The 21,209-nt window shown below is 43.5% G+C and overlaps 1 protein-coding gene across 2 annotated transcripts in view; it reads left to right on the forward strand.

The window, feature by feature from the left end:
- The window catches only part of VIT (vitrin), a 118,293-nt gene that overhangs the window by 38,507 nt on the left and 58,577 nt on the right, over window positions 1-21,209 (forward strand). For both annotated transcript variants that reach the window (XM_043468322.1, XM_043468323.1), the window contains exons 4-5: window positions 12,407-12,563; window positions 18,634-18,767. In XM_043468322.1, coding sequence (XP_043324257.1) covers window positions 12,407-12,563; window positions 18,634-18,767 — 291 coding nt within the window. The remainder of the gene's footprint in view (window positions 1-12,406; window positions 12,564-18,633; window positions 18,768-21,209) is intronic.

Below are 21,209 nucleotides of genomic sequence, written 5' to 3' on the forward strand. Positions count from 1 at the left end.
ATAGCTACCCCAGCTCCATCCAGCATGTCCACATTCCAGTCAGTAGGAAGGGATGAAGAAGGTTACATATTTACTCCCTTTAAAGATAAGTCCAGGAAGTCAAATACACCACTTTGAGTTAAATACCATTGACCAGCATTCAGGGAGAATAGAAATGTCTTGATTTCAAGAATCTACATGCCTCCTAAATGCAAGGTGTTCTATTATTAGGAAAGAAGAGAAAATAGATGTTGGGGCAGGGGAAACTAGCAGGATGGGACATAAATGGAAAATCTCAAATATTCTGAGCACACTGAACTACCTGGATGTGAATCTGTAGACTTGATGGAGGCTTGGATTAAGGTATATTTATGAAGGACCATAAAAGAAAGACTTTAGGTACATCCAGTGTTCTGTGTTCTCTACAACAGAAACTTCTGTTTAGGCATTAGATTTAGGTGCCTTGAAATCAGCAACATTAAAATTCTGAAATAGAAGAAGAGATGTTTCATGCAGCATTTTTTTTTTCTGTTCTTTTAAGCTGTTTGTACACAACTTCCTGTTGAAACGAGACCAAAAGGGCAGCCATCCACAGCCTCCTAGCCTGAAATACGAAAAAGGAATTAGTTGTTTATTTATTCCTGTCAAGGCTGAGAGCCAAGAGAATTGGCCCAGGGGCAGATGTGTGTTCAGAACAGTGATTGGGCTGATGTGGAGACAAATGCACACCCAAGTATGAATTCCTTTGGGTTGTTTCCAGTATCTTCATTGACTCATATACGAAAATCATGAAAGATTCCATGATTACCATGACAACAGTTCTCAGTAACTATAAAAGTCTGTGCTAAACGACCCAAGGGCAAACCTCTTAGAGAGATCTCAAGTGGATTGAATTTCTGATATGCTAAATTCTAACCTTATTCACAAAACCTCCCTTAGTGATACAGCCCTTTTGAGTCAATATATGCATGAAGTTTTTTCTCTAATTAGAAACTCTGTCAGTCATTAAAAAGGGGGGGAAAGATAGATACAATGAAAGTAACAGGATATTCCCAAAGTCTGGTGATATCTGATTCTTTACCTCAGGAGTATTTCCAAATTGTAGTCTATAGCTTGAGGCCAAAGTAATTTTCATTTTTTCTATTCAACTTTGTTAATCTGCCACTGGGGCAGGTGACTGATAGCAAGGGAGGCACATCATTCATTCATTTGACAAGTATTGATTTGGTGCCAGCCAAGTACCAGGTACTGTTAAACACTCAGATACATCAGTGATTCAGACTCAAAATTTGCCCTCACAGAGCTCAAAATCTAGAGAGGAAGAAAGACAGGTCACCAGGCAACTGTGATGTCTTATATAAATGCTAGGCCTTGGGAACTAAAGGTACTCCAAGAATATAGAGAAAAAAGTTATGTATCTGGGAGGGCTTCCTGGAGGAAGTGACATACCAACACTGATATCTGAAGGTCAAATAGGGATTGATCAGGCAAACATGAAGAGAAGAGAGTGTTGTAAACAGAAAGAAAAAAGCATCTCCAAGGCCTAAAGAACAGAAAGAGCTAAAAAAATTAGTTTAGTATGACTGAGGTTTGGAGCGGGAGGCAAATGTGTTGAGATGAGAGATGGAGGGGTAAGCAGGCATCAGATCACAAAGAGCTTTGTTACTATGCCCAGCAATCTGCAGTTCATCGTGAGGGCAATGGGGAGTGTTTCAGTGCAGGTTATTTAGGCTCAATTAGCAGAAATCCAAGGGCAATTTACGTAAGCAAAAAAGGAGATTTTGGCAGGACAGGAAGTATCTCGCAGAACCCAAGGCTGGAAGGGCAGATGGAACTCACTGGGACTGTACCCCAGGCAGAAAGACCTCAAGAATTGGTGCCTCTAATCCTCTCTATATATCTGCCTCACTGTCTAAGCCCCCACCTCTCCCACCCCCCCCCCGGCCACACACACACACACACACACACACACACACACACACACACACACACCGCTTCTGCCAACTCTGCTTCATGCAGACCATGTCTCTCAGTCCTGATTGTAAATTCCTGGGAGAGAAACTCTAACTGCAGCAGTGTAGGCTGGGAGGGTGGTTTTCAAAGAAGAGTAGAATGGTTAGGGTTGTGTTAGGGAGGTAAAACAATCCCTCCAGGGAAAAGCAACAAAATCCCTTTGTCCAAATATATGAAGAGAGAAGAGAGAGAACAAAACATATTAGTGAGTTAGTATTACAAATAGACTCGTGTCTACAGATGGGATGAAAGTAGCTACCAAGTCTTGACAGAATTTCACATCAACTTATACAGTGAAGTGGAAGACAGAACAATTACAACTTCTCTTAACTCCAGGAAAGATAAGTGCATGTAGCTGCTGAATGTCTTTTGTATACCCAGAGAGCCCTAAGCTCCTTCTGAAGGTAAGTATCCAAGAATCAGAAGTCTGGAGACCTTCCACTCTGATGCCTGGTGAAATTTGAGAACTGCTGGACTAGATCAGGGCTGCTTACAGATGTAAATGTGAAACCATGGGTTCTTTCAGGGCCCTCTGTTCCTTTCCTAGCCCACCCTCAATTCTCCCCAGTGTTTATTCAGGACTAAAAGTCTTCACCATCCAGAGGGCTGAAGGTAAAATAACAAGGGGGAGGTCATTTGAGAGTTTTGCTCAGTGGACAGTGTACTGACACCCACTCTGAATGTAGAACCACTTTCAGCTCCTGAAGATCCAGTGATCAGACATGGTGCCATGAGTTGGCAGAGCCAGATCTGAAATTCAGGTCTCTGTGAGGCTCAAGCCTAGATGCCTTCCCAGTGCCTTGTCCCAGACTAGCCAGAATTTAGGAATGAAGTATCTGGTTGACCAAAAAGTTCATTTGGGTTTTTCTGTACCATCTTATGGAAAAACCCGAATGACTGTTTTTGGTTAACCCAATATCTGTTGTCTAGAAGCAGATGAGGTGCTAAGATAATCAAGGGCTGACCAAATAGGAAATAAAAGAGAAGAGATGTGGCACAATAGAGGAAATGCGGGAAAACAGAAAAAAGGAGTTTCTTCCTTTGACTTGGCCTGAGACCTTGGGCCACATCTGTGTATCTCTTCTGTCTCTGCAGAGGGTTACTATTACTTTAGGTAATTGTCACTTTCTCTCCTCCTTACTTCCTCTGCTTTCTCATTTCTTTTTCTTCTCAATTCTTTTTCCTTCTATTTCTTTGGTCTACCCATTGCCTCCCAGGGACCCTTTTGGATATTGCTCAGCTTCATTGGCAGACCTTTGGACCAAGAAGGTAGTACATGTTGAAAATAATCTCACATGGGAGTTTTACAAAAGGGAAAGCAAAGATAAAAACAGTGGAACTAGTTCTTACTAGTTCTGCTCCTCCCACTCATATACAACTATTCACTCCAGGCCAGTATTTTGATGTCATGTACAGAGTTGTATTGGGTACAATTTTCTTCTGTCACTTGGCTTATCACATGACCTTATTTTATAAATCAAATCAAGTCTGACTCCAAACTGCCTGTTGCCAAGGGCTGAGATATTAAAATTCCCTCCTTAGTGGGCTTCCTCCCTCCCAGCTCCAGTCCTCAGGAGCCTTGTACAATCTATAACATTCAGGGAGAGCCCCTGCACTGTCCAGTGTCCAAACCCATGTTATTCCTAGAAGCTGAATAGCTCCCCTGTTTCATAAATGGTGGGATCTTGGAAATGTGGGGAAGCCTCATGCTTAAGGTTCTACCCAGAGGGGCACCACCCCAGGTATAGTCCCAAAGTGATGCTCACCCAAGGCAACTGTTAGGGAACAGAGACATTTCCCTTACTGGGACCTACCCGCTCACTCCCATCTTCCCAGTCTTTGAAGGTCATTTGTTCTCCATCACTCTTTGGACTGGCCAAGCCCAATCCCCTCAAACAAGGAGGATTTAGAGTACCTAATTCCCAAAGTCTTGAGGGAGGGTTGCCAGGTAACCCCTGCCCTCTCCCTTGCAACCCTGAACCCCAAACAGGAGAACACAAAAATCTGACTACCTTCTTGGAACAGTAAGAGGGGAAAATACAATAAAAATAAGCATAAGTTAGTATGAAGAAGGAAATGGCAACTTACTACAGTAGTCTTGCCTGGGAAATCCCATGCACAAAGGAGCCTGGCTGGCTATAGTCCATGAGGTCGCAGAGTCAGACATGACTGAGCACACGCACACAAATGACTTAGTAAATTAACGTGCTGTATGGTGCAGAGTAAAGTTTACCGTACTGTATAAAATGAGAGTTTTATCACGTTTTTTTACACAGGTGACTTTTTCAAGGCTCTCATTTTCCTGCTATGTTTTGGAGCCATAGGTCCGACCTTACCCGCAGGCATGTCACTGATATATTTAGTCACCCTATTCACACAGTTTATAACAAATGGCCAAAATGCAGTTGCATTTTTCTTGATCATTGAAGACTACAAATAAAGGTTGAAGGATTTAGTTGTGTTCATGAAACTCTTCTCCTAAAGTAGTCAAGATATCTTATGGATTTTAAGGATAAACTTCATTTATGTGTAGATTCCACATTCAAAAAAGGCTTTCTCGTCAACTCATGAGCTTTTCAGCCCATACTGTAATAAACACATCATACTTTTCCCCATAAGTTATGGGGAACAACTCTAGCAAAGTCCCTGACTGGCAGAGTTCCTATGCTAGAGAGAGAAAAGCCTTTAAGTTGCAAAATCTCTTCCATAGCATTTCTACATGTAAGGAAACCCCAGGAGAACTCCAGAAGCAATGGACTTAGTCTAAAGTGGGGTCAGATGAGATAGTGTTACCCAGGTGAGAGCTGCGGTGATTAACTCCAACACATTATTGCCTGCCCATTCTGCAAAGTCTCTGACTTCACTGAGCACTTGATCAGTGAATAAATAAATCAGGGTAAAATAAAATTATGCACAGGAAAGCCTTCCTGGACCCAACAGCCACTGCCAACACACCAAAAACCAGTTTACATGGCTCCAGGGTACGCTACACTTCCTCTGCTGTTGACTGTTGCACATTATTGTAAGACCTTAATTAATATATATATATATATATATATATATATTATATATAATCTGTCTTTTCAACTAGACCAAAATCACCATGAACACATAATCAATGCTCACTAGGTATTTGCTGGATGAATGGACAAACAGCAGACTGAAATAGAACAGCAATGAAACAAAATACTATAAAATAAAGCAAAACGTGGTAAATGCTACAAAAGAATAGCAAGGGGACTACAATAGGATTCAAAGGGCCTCCCAGGTGACACCAGTGGTAAAGAACTCACCTGCCAAGGCAGAAGACACCAAAGACTTGGGTTCGATCCCTGGGTCAGGAAGATCTCCTGGAGGAGGGCATGGCAATTCACCCCAGTATTCTTGCCTGGAGAATCCCATGGACACAGGAGCCATGGACTGTGGGCCACAGTCCATGGGGTCACAGAGAGTCAGACACAACTGAAAAGACTTAGCATGCACATACAATAGGATTCATACTGGCTTCTTGAAGGAGTATTTGAGGTAGGACATGAAAAATCAGTGGAATTTTACAGGCAGAGATAGGTGGGAGGGCTTTCTAGGCTTTCCATATATCGTGAGTGAGATGGCTTCAGGAAATAGTGAGTGGCGTGATTTGGCTTAACTGTTGGGGCATCATGGGAGATGCAGCTGGAAGATGGATTAGGACTAGGTGATGTCAGTCTGAGAAGCTTTGTTCTTTGCCACTCTTTAGAGGGTAGGGACACTGAGAGTGTTCTGAGCAGGAAATCTACATGATGAAGACAACAGTCAGCAAGATAAACAATAGCAGGATATTCCCTGCAGGCAGTGAAACCACATTCTGAAATATTTCCACTGTATTGGAGTCTGTTGTAATAGTCTTAGCTTGGGGTGAAATGTATTACCTTTTATTCACATAGTTCTCTCCAGTAAATTAATCTTAATACCATGTAAGGCATGGAAATATTTTAGCAATCGACCTTGAAAGGGTGGATAATTCCCAGAGGTACCACCTCAGTGTGAGGAGGTAACTGTTCTGGGACTTGGTTACTGACTGTATTGGAGCTATTGAAGACACATGGCTCTGTGCTTGTAGGACTGGGGTACAGCACACACACAGCTTCCTCACTGAGCTCATATGTTGTCAGCCGTAGCAACTGGTAAGTAACCCCCAGTGTTTCTTTGCTCTTTAGCTGTTGTACCAAGAACATACTTGGTTCCAACACCAGTGTCTTCACACAGACTGGTGCATGTGCCCTCTCAAACCATGCAAAAGGAAGTGGATTAACTTCTAGTCCTCCTTAAAGGCTTTTCTCTCTCTAGCATAGGAACTCTGCCAGTCAGGTGTGTAGGTGAGAAAGAAGGCTGACTCTCTGCTGCAGACTTTTAGTTGAATAAATTCTACCATGGCAATCCTCAAAAATAATAGGTAAAGAATGCAAGGAAAATTGCACTAGAAGAGTTGCCTTGCAAGTGTTTGGGATAAATGCACAGATGTGTACAGATACACACAAATGCACACAAACACACCCACACAGACAACCTATTTACAAGACATTTCCTGCATTCACCCACTAGTGGTTGTCAATGATCTTTAAATTCAGAAAAGCCTTGCAGGATTAGGGCAGGGAGGGAACAATTTAGCTCCTTCTCTTCAGTAGTGGGAGAAGCAACCAAGTGGAGCTGGCAAAGCTATGTGCCTGGAGCCCCGGGGTGCAAGTTCAGGGCCTGGCTCTGCCACTTGGCACCTGAGCTTGAACAAGCAAACTTATCTCTCTGGAAAATAAGGACAATATGCCTCTCAGGGTTTTGTAAGAGTCAAGTGAAAATTATGTATTACAGTCCTTTCTAAATTAAAAGTGGGTTGCTTTTAGGGACATCCCTGGCTGTCCAGTGGTTAAGACTCCACACTCCACACTGCAGGCAACAGGTTCTATCCCTGGTCAGGGAACTAAGCTCTCATATGCCTGTGGTGCAGCCAAAAAACGTTTTTTAAAGAGTAGGTTATTTTTAGACATACAAATTTCTGCAATTGCCCAAAAGCTGTGTCACCACAGGCATATTAACCTCTGTCATTCAATTACTCTTTTATCTGTGGTGTATGGATGAAGGTGTCTTCTCAAGGCTGACAAAAACACTAGCTAGAAGGACCAATCTTTATAGGCTTTTTGACATGGTTAGAGCTGGAGCTTGGATTTATTTATTGAGGCAAGTGTCTGCTACTAGCTTTGTCTTTATAAACCCTTTTCATCACACATCCTAGGTTTCCCTCAACTGTTGCATCCTGAGAAATCTTTTATACACAAGGGAAAATACTTATTTAACCCCCAGTACTCCCCATGAAGGGGACTATGGAAAGGCTTTAAAGATTTTGGAGTTTTTTCCTCAAGGCAGCAAAAAGGTACTAATAGCTTTTGACCAAGGATTCAACATGGTTATCTAGCAATCACACTCCTGGGTATATATCCGGACAAATTGTAATTCAAAAAGATACATGCATCCCTGTGTTCATAGCAGCACTATTTACAATAACCAAAATATGCAAACAACCTAAATGTCCACCAATAGATGAATGGATAGGGAAAATGTGGTGTGTTCCTATATATATAATGGAATACTACTTAGCCATAAAAAGAGTAAAATAATGCCATTTGCAGCAACATGAATGGATGTAGAGATTATCATCCTAAGTGAAGTAAGTCAGACAGAGAAAGACAGATATCATAGATATCACCCATATGTGGAATCTAAAATATGACACAAATGAACTTATCAGTGAAACAGAAAGAGACTCACCCATATGGAGAACAGACTGCGGTTGCCAAGAGGGAGGAGAAGGTGAGTGAGGGAAGGATGGGGCATTTGGGGTCAGCAGATGCAAACTGTTATGTATAGGATGGGGGCTTCCCTGTTGGCTCACTGGTAAAGAATCCATCTGCCAATGCAGGAGACATGGGTTTTATCCCTAATCCGGGAAGGTCCCACATGCCTCAGGGCAACTAAGCATGTGCTCCACAACAAGAGAAGCAACCACAACGAGAAGCCTGAGTACCACAACTAGAGAGTAGCCCTCACTCAACACAACTAGAGAAAAGCCCAGGCAGCAACAAAGACCCAGTGCAGCCTGAATAAATAAACAAAAATTTTAAAAAAAATGATTATGTATAGGATGGATAAATAGTAAGGTCCTCCCATATAGCAAAGGGAACTATACTCAATATCCTGTGATAAATGATAATTGAAAAGAATATATATATGTATAACTGAATCACTTTGCTGTACAACAGAAATTAACATGACATTTTAAATCAACTATACTTCAGTAACATAAATTTTTTAAAAAGATTCAACATGGTCAAAGACTGTTTAAGCAAAATGGAAAAGAATCTCTGCAAAAGAATATGCTGCCAAGGAAGAATTAACATGATCTGTTCACTGGTGTCAGGATCAAGGAGAAGGGAGCTTTCATCTTAAAATTTTATTTGGTGGTCATTTTGTTTCATTAACGTTTTTGCATGATTTTCTTAAAAATAGAATTTTACTCTAGTTGAATATCACAATCCAACAAAATTAAGTTTCATATCAAAACTGCTTATGCATAAGTGCTTTTATGTTGTAATAATTCTTTCTCATTAACAGCCAGGAGGCAAGCTTATAACAGCCTTCTCTAATTGATGAGGAAATTTGTTTTCCCGAAGCGATGTGGTTTGCCTGGAAAACCACATTCACTGAAAAGATGAATGGAAAATAAGCAGGAGATTATACAGTTTGATTTGGCCTCTACATCATTGGCTTATTGTATGTGACATCACCCAATAATCACTCTATTACTAGGTCAGGCAGAAAACCCAACTTAGAGCAGAAATATCTGCAGTCGTGCCTCTAAGATCCTGGTGTTGCATGAAAGTGGAGGCTCAGAAAGTACCTGTCTTGTTTCTGAGATCAGTACAGCAGACCCATTGCCTCAGTGAACATCTAAAAGTTATCTTTAGTTCTTGCCATCTGGGTTGTAAATGGTTCTCTTTTCCCCGTGTCTAGTGCCAAGGTCCTCTGGGAAGAACAGATTCTGAGATGCCCTGAGAAGGCAAGGTAACCTTAAGGAATCATATGAGGTGGGAGCAGAGCAAATGGCCAGGAAACAGGTCTCTGAGCAGCTTCCACTTGAGTAGTCCTGGGCTCCCCCAGGAGCTCTGGAACTCAGCCCAGGGCTCTCTGACTTCCACTCACAAAAGTACACTCAGGAAGGAATGAAATCAAGCACATATAATCAAGCACATTGGAAGAACAGGGCGCAATGACAAAGCATGTCTAAATGTCAAATATGTGTTCAATTTGTACAGAAAATTAAGCTGAAGAAAGCGAGCTAATTATAATTTCAGAGCAATGGCCAAACTCATTGGAAAGTGTAATATCTAAATCCAGTCAATAAGAAGCAGTCATTCGCATCTTTTTGACTGCTCTCTGAGTATATGGAAACCACGGTCTATTCCTTTACGGTATTTTCCCAGTTATTTGTGAAGTAGTCTGTTTTCCTGCAACCTTCTAAGAATCTTCCATCCATCCACTTAAGGCCCAAATGAAATGATTTATCTCTGGATTTCCTCTGCATACTTTTGAACTCTCCCACTTTACAGCTGATAGTTAGCAGATGCAAACTATTATGTATAGGATGGGGGCTTCCCTGATGGTTCACTCGTAAAGAATCCCCCTGCCGATGCAGGACACACAGGTTTGATCCCTCGTCTGGGAAGGTCCCACATGCCTTCCCAGAAGTGTTCCTTTTCTCTCTTTCTCCTCTGTTGTTTAGGTTCATTTTCATCTATCTTTGTGTTTCCTCTCAAAAATGCAGAGATAATCCTTCCTTCAGAGGAGAAGTCAAAATTAAGGCAGCTCAAGAAGTATCTGCCTCAGGTCTGAAGGGAGCAGGGAGGCACTGATTTGGCAAGTAAGGCTCCGGGGACAGTGAACGGTACACCTTCCAAAGTACACGAGTGTACATGCTTGATTTCATTTTATCCCCCCTTGCACTATCGTGAGGTGAATTAATTCACCAATTTATAATCCAACTAGATGCAGATAAAGCAGAAGATCTTATTGAAGGGACTGCCCAGGCCTTTGTGAAAGCAAGACAAAACAACAAACAAATTCCCCCCAAAGGAAGGAGCTAGTTGAGGGTGGGAATTGATGAGCAGGAAACAAAATATTCCCATGTGACACTTTTCCCCTTGTCATTTTAAGCCAACTATTTCATGGAAAATTCTACTGCCTGCGCACCTGTCTTGCTGTAGGTTCGATCACTGTATGACATTCATGCAACAAGCTTCTCCACAGCACCCCATTTACAACTCCAGAAGAGTTGGGTTGGCCTACCAGGAGGTCCAAAACCTCAGGGTGCCAAGGTCACGCCCACATGGAATCCCAGGGCACAGAGCTGTCACTTCCTATTTCACACAACCAAGAGCCAAGAGGGAATGCTTTCATTTTCTTTGCATCCACGGGAGGAGCTGCATTCAGGAATGGGGCAGTGATCTGCGGAAGGGAGGAGAGTTGAATGCATTTAGTTATACACCCAATGATCTGACAATTAACCAGTTTAAGGAGAGGCTACACAGGCATCTTCCATCCCCAAATTGTCTCTTTAAAACAGTACTCCAAGACTCAAAATAGCCCATGCAGCCTTGAGTATCGGGGTTTAAAAGAATGGAAGATAAAAAGAAAATAACTGGAGAGGAAGCAGCCTGTGGTGGGGAGAATGAAACCACAAACCCGTTTTAAGCGCGGCGCTCCCCTTCTCCACGGGGACCACAAATTGTTTTAGCCTGTGATCACACTCAGCCCCGGGCTCCCAGGAGGACTTCCATGCTGGCCCGGCCCTGTGTGGCCAGGACTGTCTGGGAGGGGTGTTTAGGAAAAGAGCGGGAGCTCTAACCTCAGTCCTCTCTCCAGCCTGAAGGAAACGCAGCTCCGATCCATTCAGGTACAAAAGAGTTAAAGAGAAAAAAAAAGTACATTTTGGATACAGCTGGAAACCATTAACAACTCTGAGAGCATCTCAGTAACCCAGTTAGAGGATGGGTGGCCTGGCAGAGATCCGGAATCTATGTTTGTAATCACTGACTCTCACCACTGGGCGGGACTTTCTTTCCACTTCCCACCCAATGGAGACATCCCATCTTCAACTGTTCAGTCCCTGCCTGCCCCTTCCTTCAAGGGCAACTTCATTTACTAGAAAGTTCTTTTGGCAAAAAAAAAAAGAAAAGAAAACTCCATAGAAACCTCCCCTTCAGTTCTTGCTCAGTCCTACTTGTGACTTGCCTCCAATGCTCGCCTTCTTATGTCCAAGCACCCCACCTCTGCCAGGCAGCCCTCGCGTCTGATGGCTTCCAGTTCCTTCCTGCTTACTCTTTGAATGGTTGTTTGTGCTTCAGAGTCTCTTCTAGAGAACACATTCCTAGCTCCCGGGCATCAGTATAGGATCCTCTAGGAGCCCTTTGCATTCAGGAGTTTTGGAGGGAGATTTTTTCAGGGAAGACGCAGCCACACCCCTCTTTTAGGCACTGCTGCTAGAGCATCTACATCATCTTATCCTGAGCAAGCTTGGAGCTCCAGCAGCCTTGCCGACTGACTACTGCTAGGCTGGCTATGGCATCACGAGGCCCAAGAGGAGGGAGGACGAATGAATGGGCTTCCCCAGCTTTCCACTGAGTGTTGAGGAAGAGGAGGAAGGATGACTCCTACCTTGACCCTGGAGCTAGGACCCAGCCTCAAGGACCAAGACAAAAGATCACTTTCATTATCTATCTCCCCAGTTCAAAAACCCTCCAACGAGTCCCACCTCGTTCACAGAACACAAGCACCAAGCTGCCTCCTCCTGGCCTGGCCCTGCCCACCCCAGTGCTCCCCCCAGGGTCCAGCTGGGGTCTTGGCTGCAGTAGGCCCACCTTTTCCTAGCCAGTCCTGACCCAAAGCCCATGGTCTGTAACTCGCCCTTCCCGAATACCTTTCCTTCCTCCTGCAAGGTTTTCTGAGCATTTCCTCTTTTCTCGGGCTAGCTCCAGAGCATCTGAAAAAGCAGTATTCTCCAGCTGTGAACTCACACTGACATTTTTGGCCACTGGAGGTGGGTCTTTTCCCAGAGTTCTCTACTCCAATTAATTAATTGTTCGATTAAGCACAGGAATGAGCCTCTTGTTCTTGCTCTCAGCAGGTTAAATGCAACGGACAGTGATTGCTCTTTTGGCCTGAGGAATGTCCTAATTACCTCTCTGCTTTCATTATACAGAGGGGATCCAGGGTCAGTCCAGGCTCTGGCTTTTAGAGATCAAGTGAATGAATAGTTATAACCCAACAGTCACCCCATATATAAGCTGCTACCACAAGGTATAATCTTGACTTCATTTTGCATTCCCAGCTGTTCCTCAGATCAGCTGTGATGTGAGAGCTGGGAAGATAACGAATGTCGAGTTCATTGTGAAGTGTCCACCAGGATGCCAAGACCCTAGGTACCACGTTTACGGCACTGACGTCTACGCTTCCTATTCTAGCGTGTGCGGCGCTGCAGTTCACAGGTGGGCAACACTGAGTTACTTAAGAATGAGCGGTCAGGGTGTGGGCGGGGAGCCCCGGCGCAGGGTTGCCTGATTAGCAAGCAAAAATGGGCAACTTTAAGTGAGCATCCTGTGTTTTATCTAGCAGCCCTATCCCAGAGGATAACCCAGAATCGGTGCACGACCCTGGATCTCCTTGCAAATCTCTCTAGAAAGGAGAACTGACTTCTCTTTACACATGAATGAGAGGGGAGGAGAATCCTACTCTTCTGTGTTCATGACGAAGAAACCAAAGTTCTTGATGATGTAAAAAAATATTTTCTACCTGTCTGTGCTGAGCAAGGAAATAATAGGGACATGACTAAGCAAAGCCCAGAGGTTTAGAGAAGAAATGTCACAGCTCTGGTTGATGGCTGGAGACAAATGGGAACAGGAAACAGTGAGGAGGAGAGGGACAGGCGGTCCTGACCGGTCAGCTCTTGGTTTGGGATCCAGGAAGAAGGAAGCATGACTACGTCACTGCCTACATGAGGCAAGCGTGACCGTCACAGGAGCCTCACACCTCTTTCACTTAGGCCTGGAGTCAAAACACAGGGGAAGGTATGTTTACTGAGTATGTTTGATAATAGGCTGATGGGTGGATGTCCAGCTCTCTACCTGTGTTGTCTAATTCAGCCCCCACAGCTCCCCTGCGCGCTATCTACCACTGTTATCCACCTCTTAAAGGTAAAACGAGGTTGAATAGCCTTTCTAAAGCCACACCATTGAAAAATATCAGAGTAGGGATTCAAACTCAAATCAGTACTCCCGCTTCTATTCACTAGCCAGCACTGCTTTGAGATGCGGCTCTAAAGTTTGGGCTTGGCTGCCAGATGCTGGCTGAAGTTTCTCACTTATTTAGGCCTCTGGCATCTTTTCACTTTTCTTTACTTGCAGGCCAGTCACTTGATCAGTCAGTGTATCTCTGCCAGAGAGAGGGGGGACTAAAATTCATTCCCTTTCAAGGTGTCTAGGCAGTAGCCTCTCTGAAATCTGCAGAAGCAATGAAAAAAACCTCTGCCTAAAATAAGACTTAAGAGTTACTAATAGACTTTGTCAGCCATGCTCTTCCCCACTGGCACACAGAGGTGAAGAGCTGCCTGGTTTTTCAGTGGGAGGGGGAATACAAAAGCTCTACTAAGGATAAATAGAGGAACATCAAAGAAACAAACACCAAATTCTATTTCTTAACTCCAAACTATGGAATAAAAATATTTTGCTTTCACCCTGAAATCAATTTTGTGCAGCAAGGCAATATGCAAATCTACACGTGAATACGCACACACTTGTGCTTGCCCCCACAGGATCACTTGTTCACACACTCATGCCTCCTACCTGTGCTTGAACACACATGTATGTGCTCACACACACCCTGACACATGTGTACATGCACTCACAGCTCGGCCAACACCATCGGCACACTCTGGTTTGTGTTTGCGCAGACACTGACATCTTCTGCAGAGGCGGAGCCTATCCTAGCCTGCTGTATTTTTCCAGGTTGACACTTGCTTCCTCCGGCATTTGCTGTCTGTCTCTTGCCTTTCCTTGTTTCCTGTGCAGGACAGAGCCACACGAGTTCATATGAGCTCACAAGATGTCTTCATGACAGTAACCCCTTACACATCCCTAGCATCGCCTCAGCCCTACGAGGCTGCTGTTAACATCCTCAGGAGGGGAAGAGTCAAAAGTGTCCGACTCTGCAACCCCATGGACTGTAGCCCACCAGGCTCCTCCATCCGTGGGATTATCCAGGCAAGAGTACTGGAGTGGGTTGCCATTCTCTTCTCCAGGGGATTATCCCTACCCAGGGATCAAAACAGGGCCTCCTGTTTTGTGTCCCCTGGCTTCCAGCCCAGAGCCCAGGTGATACATTTAGGTAAGAACTGAGAGGTCCCAGCATTGCTTAATGTACAACATGAGGACATGATGAGGTTGTAGACTTTGGAGCAGTTAGAGTTGGGAAAGGCTTTATGATAGATGAACACGCCTCTAGGGAGAAAATAGGAATGGCATCGACAAGGACCAGGACTCAGCCACGTCAGCACTTGGGGTGGAGCCTAGGAGCTTGCTGAGAAGAATATAGATGAGGGTAGAGGGACAGCGGAGAAGAGCTTGACTGTTTCAAAAAAGATTTGCTGCTAGAGCAACTGAATGCCTCATGACTTCCTGGACCGATGGCTGATATAGTAGGAGACTGGAAAGAAGGAATCACTACCCCTAATGGATGTATAGAAGTCTTAAGGAAAAAGAGATAGGAATTTTGGATTATATCAGTTCTGTTTTTTACAAACAGAACAAGTCTCTCTTCAGAAGGCAGGATTGAAGACAGAGGATAAGAGTGGGAAATGCATAAGGGACCCTCCATCACTGTCCTGCCAGAGGCCCATGCAGTCAGAACTGGGAAACTGGAGAGGGCATACTTTGGTTTCGAAATTCATATTTAGCTTAAAGGGTTTAATTTTCATATAAGGTATGATAATCAGATGCCGTATTATGAGTGATCCCCTTGATCTTTTCAAACCAAAGCGATAATGAACGCATTTGAGGCATCACATTCAGGCTCAGTCTTGGCCTGAACTAACTCCTGTGTTTAAAGTGGGACCAAAGCCTGGGAGAGGGGAAGAGTTCTGAGATGGGACAACAAAGAGGCCTTCTTCCTGCTGAGCATGGATTTCTGACCAGATGCCCATCTTGAGAATGGCAGCCAGCAAAGCTGGCCTCGTGGTGGACAGCCCCTTTCCTCCAAGCCACGATGCTGACCCTCAGCTAATCCTAGTGTCCTGAAAGTCAGGGAGGAGGTGAACCTCAAGGCCATGTTCAGTATCATGCAGGATGTCTGAGGAATGCAAAGGAGTGGAACTGGTTTTGCTCTTTCAGAAAATGTGTATGAAGCGTCTCCGCCTCAATGAGGATACAGGTGAGGTTTTATTTACATAAATTCTCCAAACTACCTTGGTTCTGAGCCCCTAAATGTGTCCTAAGAGCAACCACAGGCCTTCAGGCTCCCTGCCTCCTCTGGTATCTCCTGTGGTGGTCTAGTGTCCCTGCATTCCTCCCCTGGGACAGCTGTCACCTCCTCGAGTTGACAGACCACTCCCTGCCCCATGCCTCCTCCAGAAGGATATCTGGAAATACATACATCCTGTAGTGAAGTCCACTCTCAAGATCTCTCACTTAAGACAACAGGAAAATCTATGAGAAGACAAGAATTCTGTGTCCATGCCTTTCGCAAAGTCTGGGTTTGGAGTCCTCTATAACCATCACAAGGGATCTCCACCTCCCAGCCCAGCCTAAGAACCCCCAGGCCTTCCCCCATTCCCTTTTTAAAAGCCTGAGCAAAGCGAAACTCAGCACCTCTTCCTCACTCTGAGTAGCAGCCACAGCGCTTCTGACTTTTAAAACAAGAATGACTGCTTGCACATTTCCTCAGTACAATGGAATATAAATCCAGGGACAGAAAAATTTCCCCCAGGAGAAAATAAAAAGATAAGAGCTATTTCTATTTCCTTTACTAGTTATGAATAAGGGACCATAGGATAATTGGGATAATTTTTTAAAAAATAATTTGAATTGTCAGCCCATGCCAGTGGTGTGCTGGTCAGTGTTTACCAATTAACCCTCTTAAAAGGAGGAGGGGGTAGAAGCTGATTTGTCAACATCTATAGTGTAAATACTCCCACTGTGGCTGATTTCAAGCTACCGTTGTGACATGAACCCCTTGGCACCATCCCGAACCTAACAACCTGCTTTCATAAGTCAGCATGAGGGGCATCCACAAAGAGACAGGCTTTCAAACACAGAAGCAAAACTAGTGTCGTCCCATAAGAAGATTTCCGTTCCAGTTGAGAGACAAAGTTAACTCAGGAATTTTTATAAAATAAAATCAGAGTCATCATGGAAAGACAAGATTCAAAGGCACGGTTAGGAAGTGAAGTGAGTGAAAGCCACTCAGCAGTGACTGACTCTTTGCTACCCCTTGAACTGTAACCCGCAAGCATCACTCTGTCTACGGGATTCTCTAGGCAAGAAAACTGGAGTGGGCTGCCATGCCCTCCTCCAGGGGATCTTCCTAAAACCAGGGATCAAACCTATATCTCCGGCGTCTCCTGAATTGCAGGCAGATTCTTCACCATCTGAGCCATGGAAGTGGTGTAGCAACGTCATGGAGAAGGAGGTATTGGAGAGACTGCCAGGTTCTCCAGGGCAGAGGACAGCATGAACAGAAACGGGGGTGGGAATCCTGTGGGTTGTCAGCAGAGCTGGGACCAGCCTTGCTGCAGCTGGGATTGTGCGGGGCCCTGACTGAGAGCTCCCCGGAGAAGGGCGGGCAGGGTTGCAATGCAGTGAAGGACAGATGAGGACTAGATGTGGGGAGATGCCTGTAGCTTTGGAACTCTGAGAGGCCACGTGGGGCAAACCCAAGGTTCCAGGCCGCTTAGACCTAGGCTCACATCCCTCCCTTGTAATTTAGAAGTCATAAAATTTGGAGTCACAGGATCCCTCAACCTGCCTAAGCCTATCTCAGTAGAGTGGGAATGACAGCATTCCCTCCGCTCCACAACCGGTAGGTTTGCTGGGAGAACTCAGTAAGATACCATGAGTGGGAATGATTCAAAAGCAATTAAGGGTTTTATATGTCAAGTATTATTATCACCTTCTTTCCTTTTGAGCTGTTAGGACGTTGAGTGTTGAAAGTTGTTGACTCACCATGGATGTGGGAGGGAAGGAAATAGCAGCACTCATTCCTGTAGAGAAGGAAGGGTGTTGATGGGAACAAATCTAAGGACTTTTTCAGTTCCCCCGTGCAGTCAATTACAGATGCCCAAGGGAGCCGTGTTAGGCTCTGGGGCAAGGAAATGATTTACCGGAGCCCCTGCTTCAGTGGAAGCAAAGAGGTCGATATGTCAGTTACTGTCATATGAGGATCTAAAACCTTCAAAATCCTAGAAACTAAAGAAACAATTTCCAACCTTTGGGGACTCTTTTAAATGAGTTTAGTTTAGCTCACACACCTTCCTTGCCCCAAAATAAAAGGAAAACGTGCTTCTAAAAATACTGTACCACCCTTTGAAATAGTTGAAATCATTCTGTGATGTCACAAAACCACACTGGAAATTGTCAGGAAAGAGGTTTTACTTCAGGGAGAACTAGTAGGAATCTAAAAAGAAATTATACAAATGAACTTATTTACAAAAAAACCTCACAGAAACAAGTCACAGATTTCAAAAACAAACTTATGGTTATCAAGGGGAAAACATGGGTGGGGGTGTATAAATTAGGAACTTGGGATTAATATACACACTACTGTATATAAAATAGATAACCAGCAAGAACCTACTGTGGGCTTCCCAGGTGGTGCTAGTGGTAAAGATCCTGCCTGCCAATGCAGAAGATGTAAGAGACATGGGTTCATCCCCGGGTCAGGAAAATCTCCTGGAGGAGGGCACAGCAACCCACTCCAGTATTCTTGCCTGGAGAGTCCCATGGTCAGAAATGCCTGGTGGCTGTAATCCAGTGGGTCGCAAAGAGTTGGACACAACTGAAGCAACTTAGCACTCAGGCACACATAATCACTTAGTCGTGTCTGACTCCTTGTGACCCCATGGACTGCAGCTCACCAGGTTCCTCTGTCCTTGGGGATTCTCCAGGCAAGAATACTGGAATGGGTGGCCATGCCCTCCTCCAGGGGATCTTCCCAATCCAGGGATCAAACCCAGGCCTCCCATATGGCAGGCGAATTCTTTACCATCTGAGCCACCACCAGGGAAGGCCCCTGTATGGCACAGGGAAGTCTATACTCGGTAATAACCTGTATAGGAAAAGAATGTGAAAAAGAATAAATATATATATATGAATAACTGAATGACTATGCTACACACCTGAAACTACCACAACATTGTAAATCAACAATACTTCAATTAAAAAAAATTTTTAATGTATAACATGTAGAATAAGAAAAAAATTAAGATGGCAACTGGTTTCATAGTCTATTATATGTCAAACAATATTCTTCTCCTCTTTCTTCAAAAAAAGTTTTTTTCTCTCTTCACAGTGGTGTGCTTGATAATTCAGGAGGGAAAATACTTGTTCAGAAAGTGGCTGGACAGTCTGGCTATAAAGGGAGCTACTCCAACGGCGTCCGGTCATTATCCCTTCCACGATGGAGAGAATCCTTTGTGGTCTCAGGTACGTCTGCGCCCTGGAGAAGTGCTGCCCGGTAACCGACACCTGGGTTAAGTGACCTCAGCGGACGAAATGTGCCCTTTTCACTATGCTGTTAGCTTTATTTTATGGCCCACCTCATTACACAAAAATCTGAAGCATTAGTTCTTCTGATAATTAGGATCATGAAACAATGAATTCTAATTACAGTGATAAATCACTACCAAGTCTGGAAGTATTAAAAAGGCTCCAATTACTCATTTTAAACACACAGCAGCTATCAGTAAGTCCAATCAAACTTTTAATTAAGTGAATTACATTTAATAACTTGGGTTTTTGAGCTACTCCTTTAGTTATGCCAAATGTTCCCCATATCTAGATTATTCCTTGAGAAATCTGGTAAATGAATAGATAGGGACAGGCGTTTAGAGAACTGAGCTACAACTGTGTTTAAGATTTCTTTTTTGAGACTAATTGTTTCACTGTTAATCAGTTCTCACTATCTGGCTCCATAGGATTTTATAGATAATCATTTTCATTTTTTTTTTTGCCCTCTTCCAAAGAGGTAATGTCAATGACCTAATGGCTAGTATGACTTCACAGTAAAAAGATAACCAAGTATCTCTGTATTATCATGACCTGCCTGTTCCCCTCATTTTATTTTTGTGAATTTCCCCAACCTAGCCTTTAATTTTGAAAACTTTTAAGTTTATGGAAAAATGAAAAGATGGTACAATGAATACCCATATTCCCTTCACCCAGACACACCAACTGGTAACATTTTGCTACACTTGCTTTATCTATCTATCTATATTTTGCTTGAACTGTGTGACAGTAAGCCACCGGCATGATGACAACTATCCCTTAATACTTCAGCACACATCTGGTAAAAACAAAAGCATTTTCCAAAATAACCACAGTACCATGCCTAAAAAAAAATTAGCATTGCTACAATAATGTTAATGAATATTAATAAATAGGAAAAATAAGAAATAGTCTTATTCAATTATATCCAACTATACCCAAAATATTCTTCACAATAATTTCTTCTTCTTTTTGGGGGTGGATCTACAATCAAAGATCACTTATTGTATTTACTTATCATGTCTATTTGGTTTCCTTTAATATGGACCTGTCTACCACCACACTTCCATTTTTGGTCATGAGTAGTGATGACATTTTTTTTTAATTTTATTTATTTTTGGCTGTGCTAGGCCTTCACTGCAGTGCATGGGATTCTCCCTGTGGTCGCTTCTCTTGTGGCGGAGCACGGGCTCTAGGGCACGTGGGCTCAATAGTTGTGGCCCACGGGCCTAGCTGGTCTGTGGCATATGGAATCTCCCAGACCAGGGGTCAAACCCCAGTCCCCTGTATTGGCGGGTGGATTCTTAACCACTGGACCACCAGGGAAGTCCTGAGATGACATTTTTGAAGTCTCAGCCAGTAATCTAGTACTGTGTTCCACAATCTGCACCATAAACAGGTCTGGCTATTGCCTCATGCTTGGATTCAGGTTAAATATTTTGGCAAAGATACTACATAGATAGTAACATAGCATATCCATTGTGTAGTATCATAAATGGTCATAAGGAGACACATAATGTTATTTTGTCCATTTGTTGGTGATGCTTAATTTGATAACTTGGATACTTTATAATATCTCTGCATGGTAAAAGATACTTTGTAATTAATAGCAATCTATAGGATGATACTTCAAAACAGCATGAATAGCTTGTCCCCCCACCCAAAATTCACCCAATGGTTTTAACATCCATCAGTGATCCTTGCCTCAGTAGCAAGAGTAAAGTCAGAAATTGAAAAATTATCCTTATTCTTCCACATTTATTAGCTAGTGTTCTTACAAAAAGAAATGAGCCCTCCCCCCCCACACACAACTATTTTTCCAAGTACCATGATGGACATACAGATTGTTTTTTAAAATACAACATGTTATAGCCTATTATCATCATTATTCTTTTTGATGCTCAAATTTTCCAGGTTTGGCCACCGGGAGCCCTTCCAGCTTTGACATGCCCCATCAGCATTTGAGCACAAGACAGTGTTCTGTCTTCACCCTGTACTGTTTACTCTGCACTGGACTTTGAATCTCTCATTTTCTCCAAAGAGGCACTGCAGGATTTTAAATACATTCTAGCAAACTTTTCTGGCATTCCCCACAAAATCAGGAGCCATGTGACTCTCCTGAGAAGGTACCACCTGTGGAAGGCCAGCTAAAGCAAAGAAGAGAGAAATGTCTCATAATATAGCAGGCCTTCCAATCTGGGTGGGATTTTTGCACCTTTAGATGCCCCATGTCCCAACCTCCTTTGATCTTAATTTTAGTAGGACTACAATCAGATCTTCTAACTTGAGCAATCTCGGTTTCCTCTTACATACGGAATTCTGCACACCCAGGGTTCAAACTATACCAGTTTCTATGTCAGGTAGTGGGAGGTCATTAATCAT

This window comes from Cervus canadensis, chromosome 5, assembly GCF_019320065.1.
Source record: "Cervus canadensis isolate Bull #8, Minnesota chromosome 5, ASM1932006v1, whole genome shotgun sequence".
Lineage (NCBI taxonomy): Eukaryota > Metazoa > Chordata > Mammalia > Artiodactyla > Cervidae > Cervus > Cervus canadensis.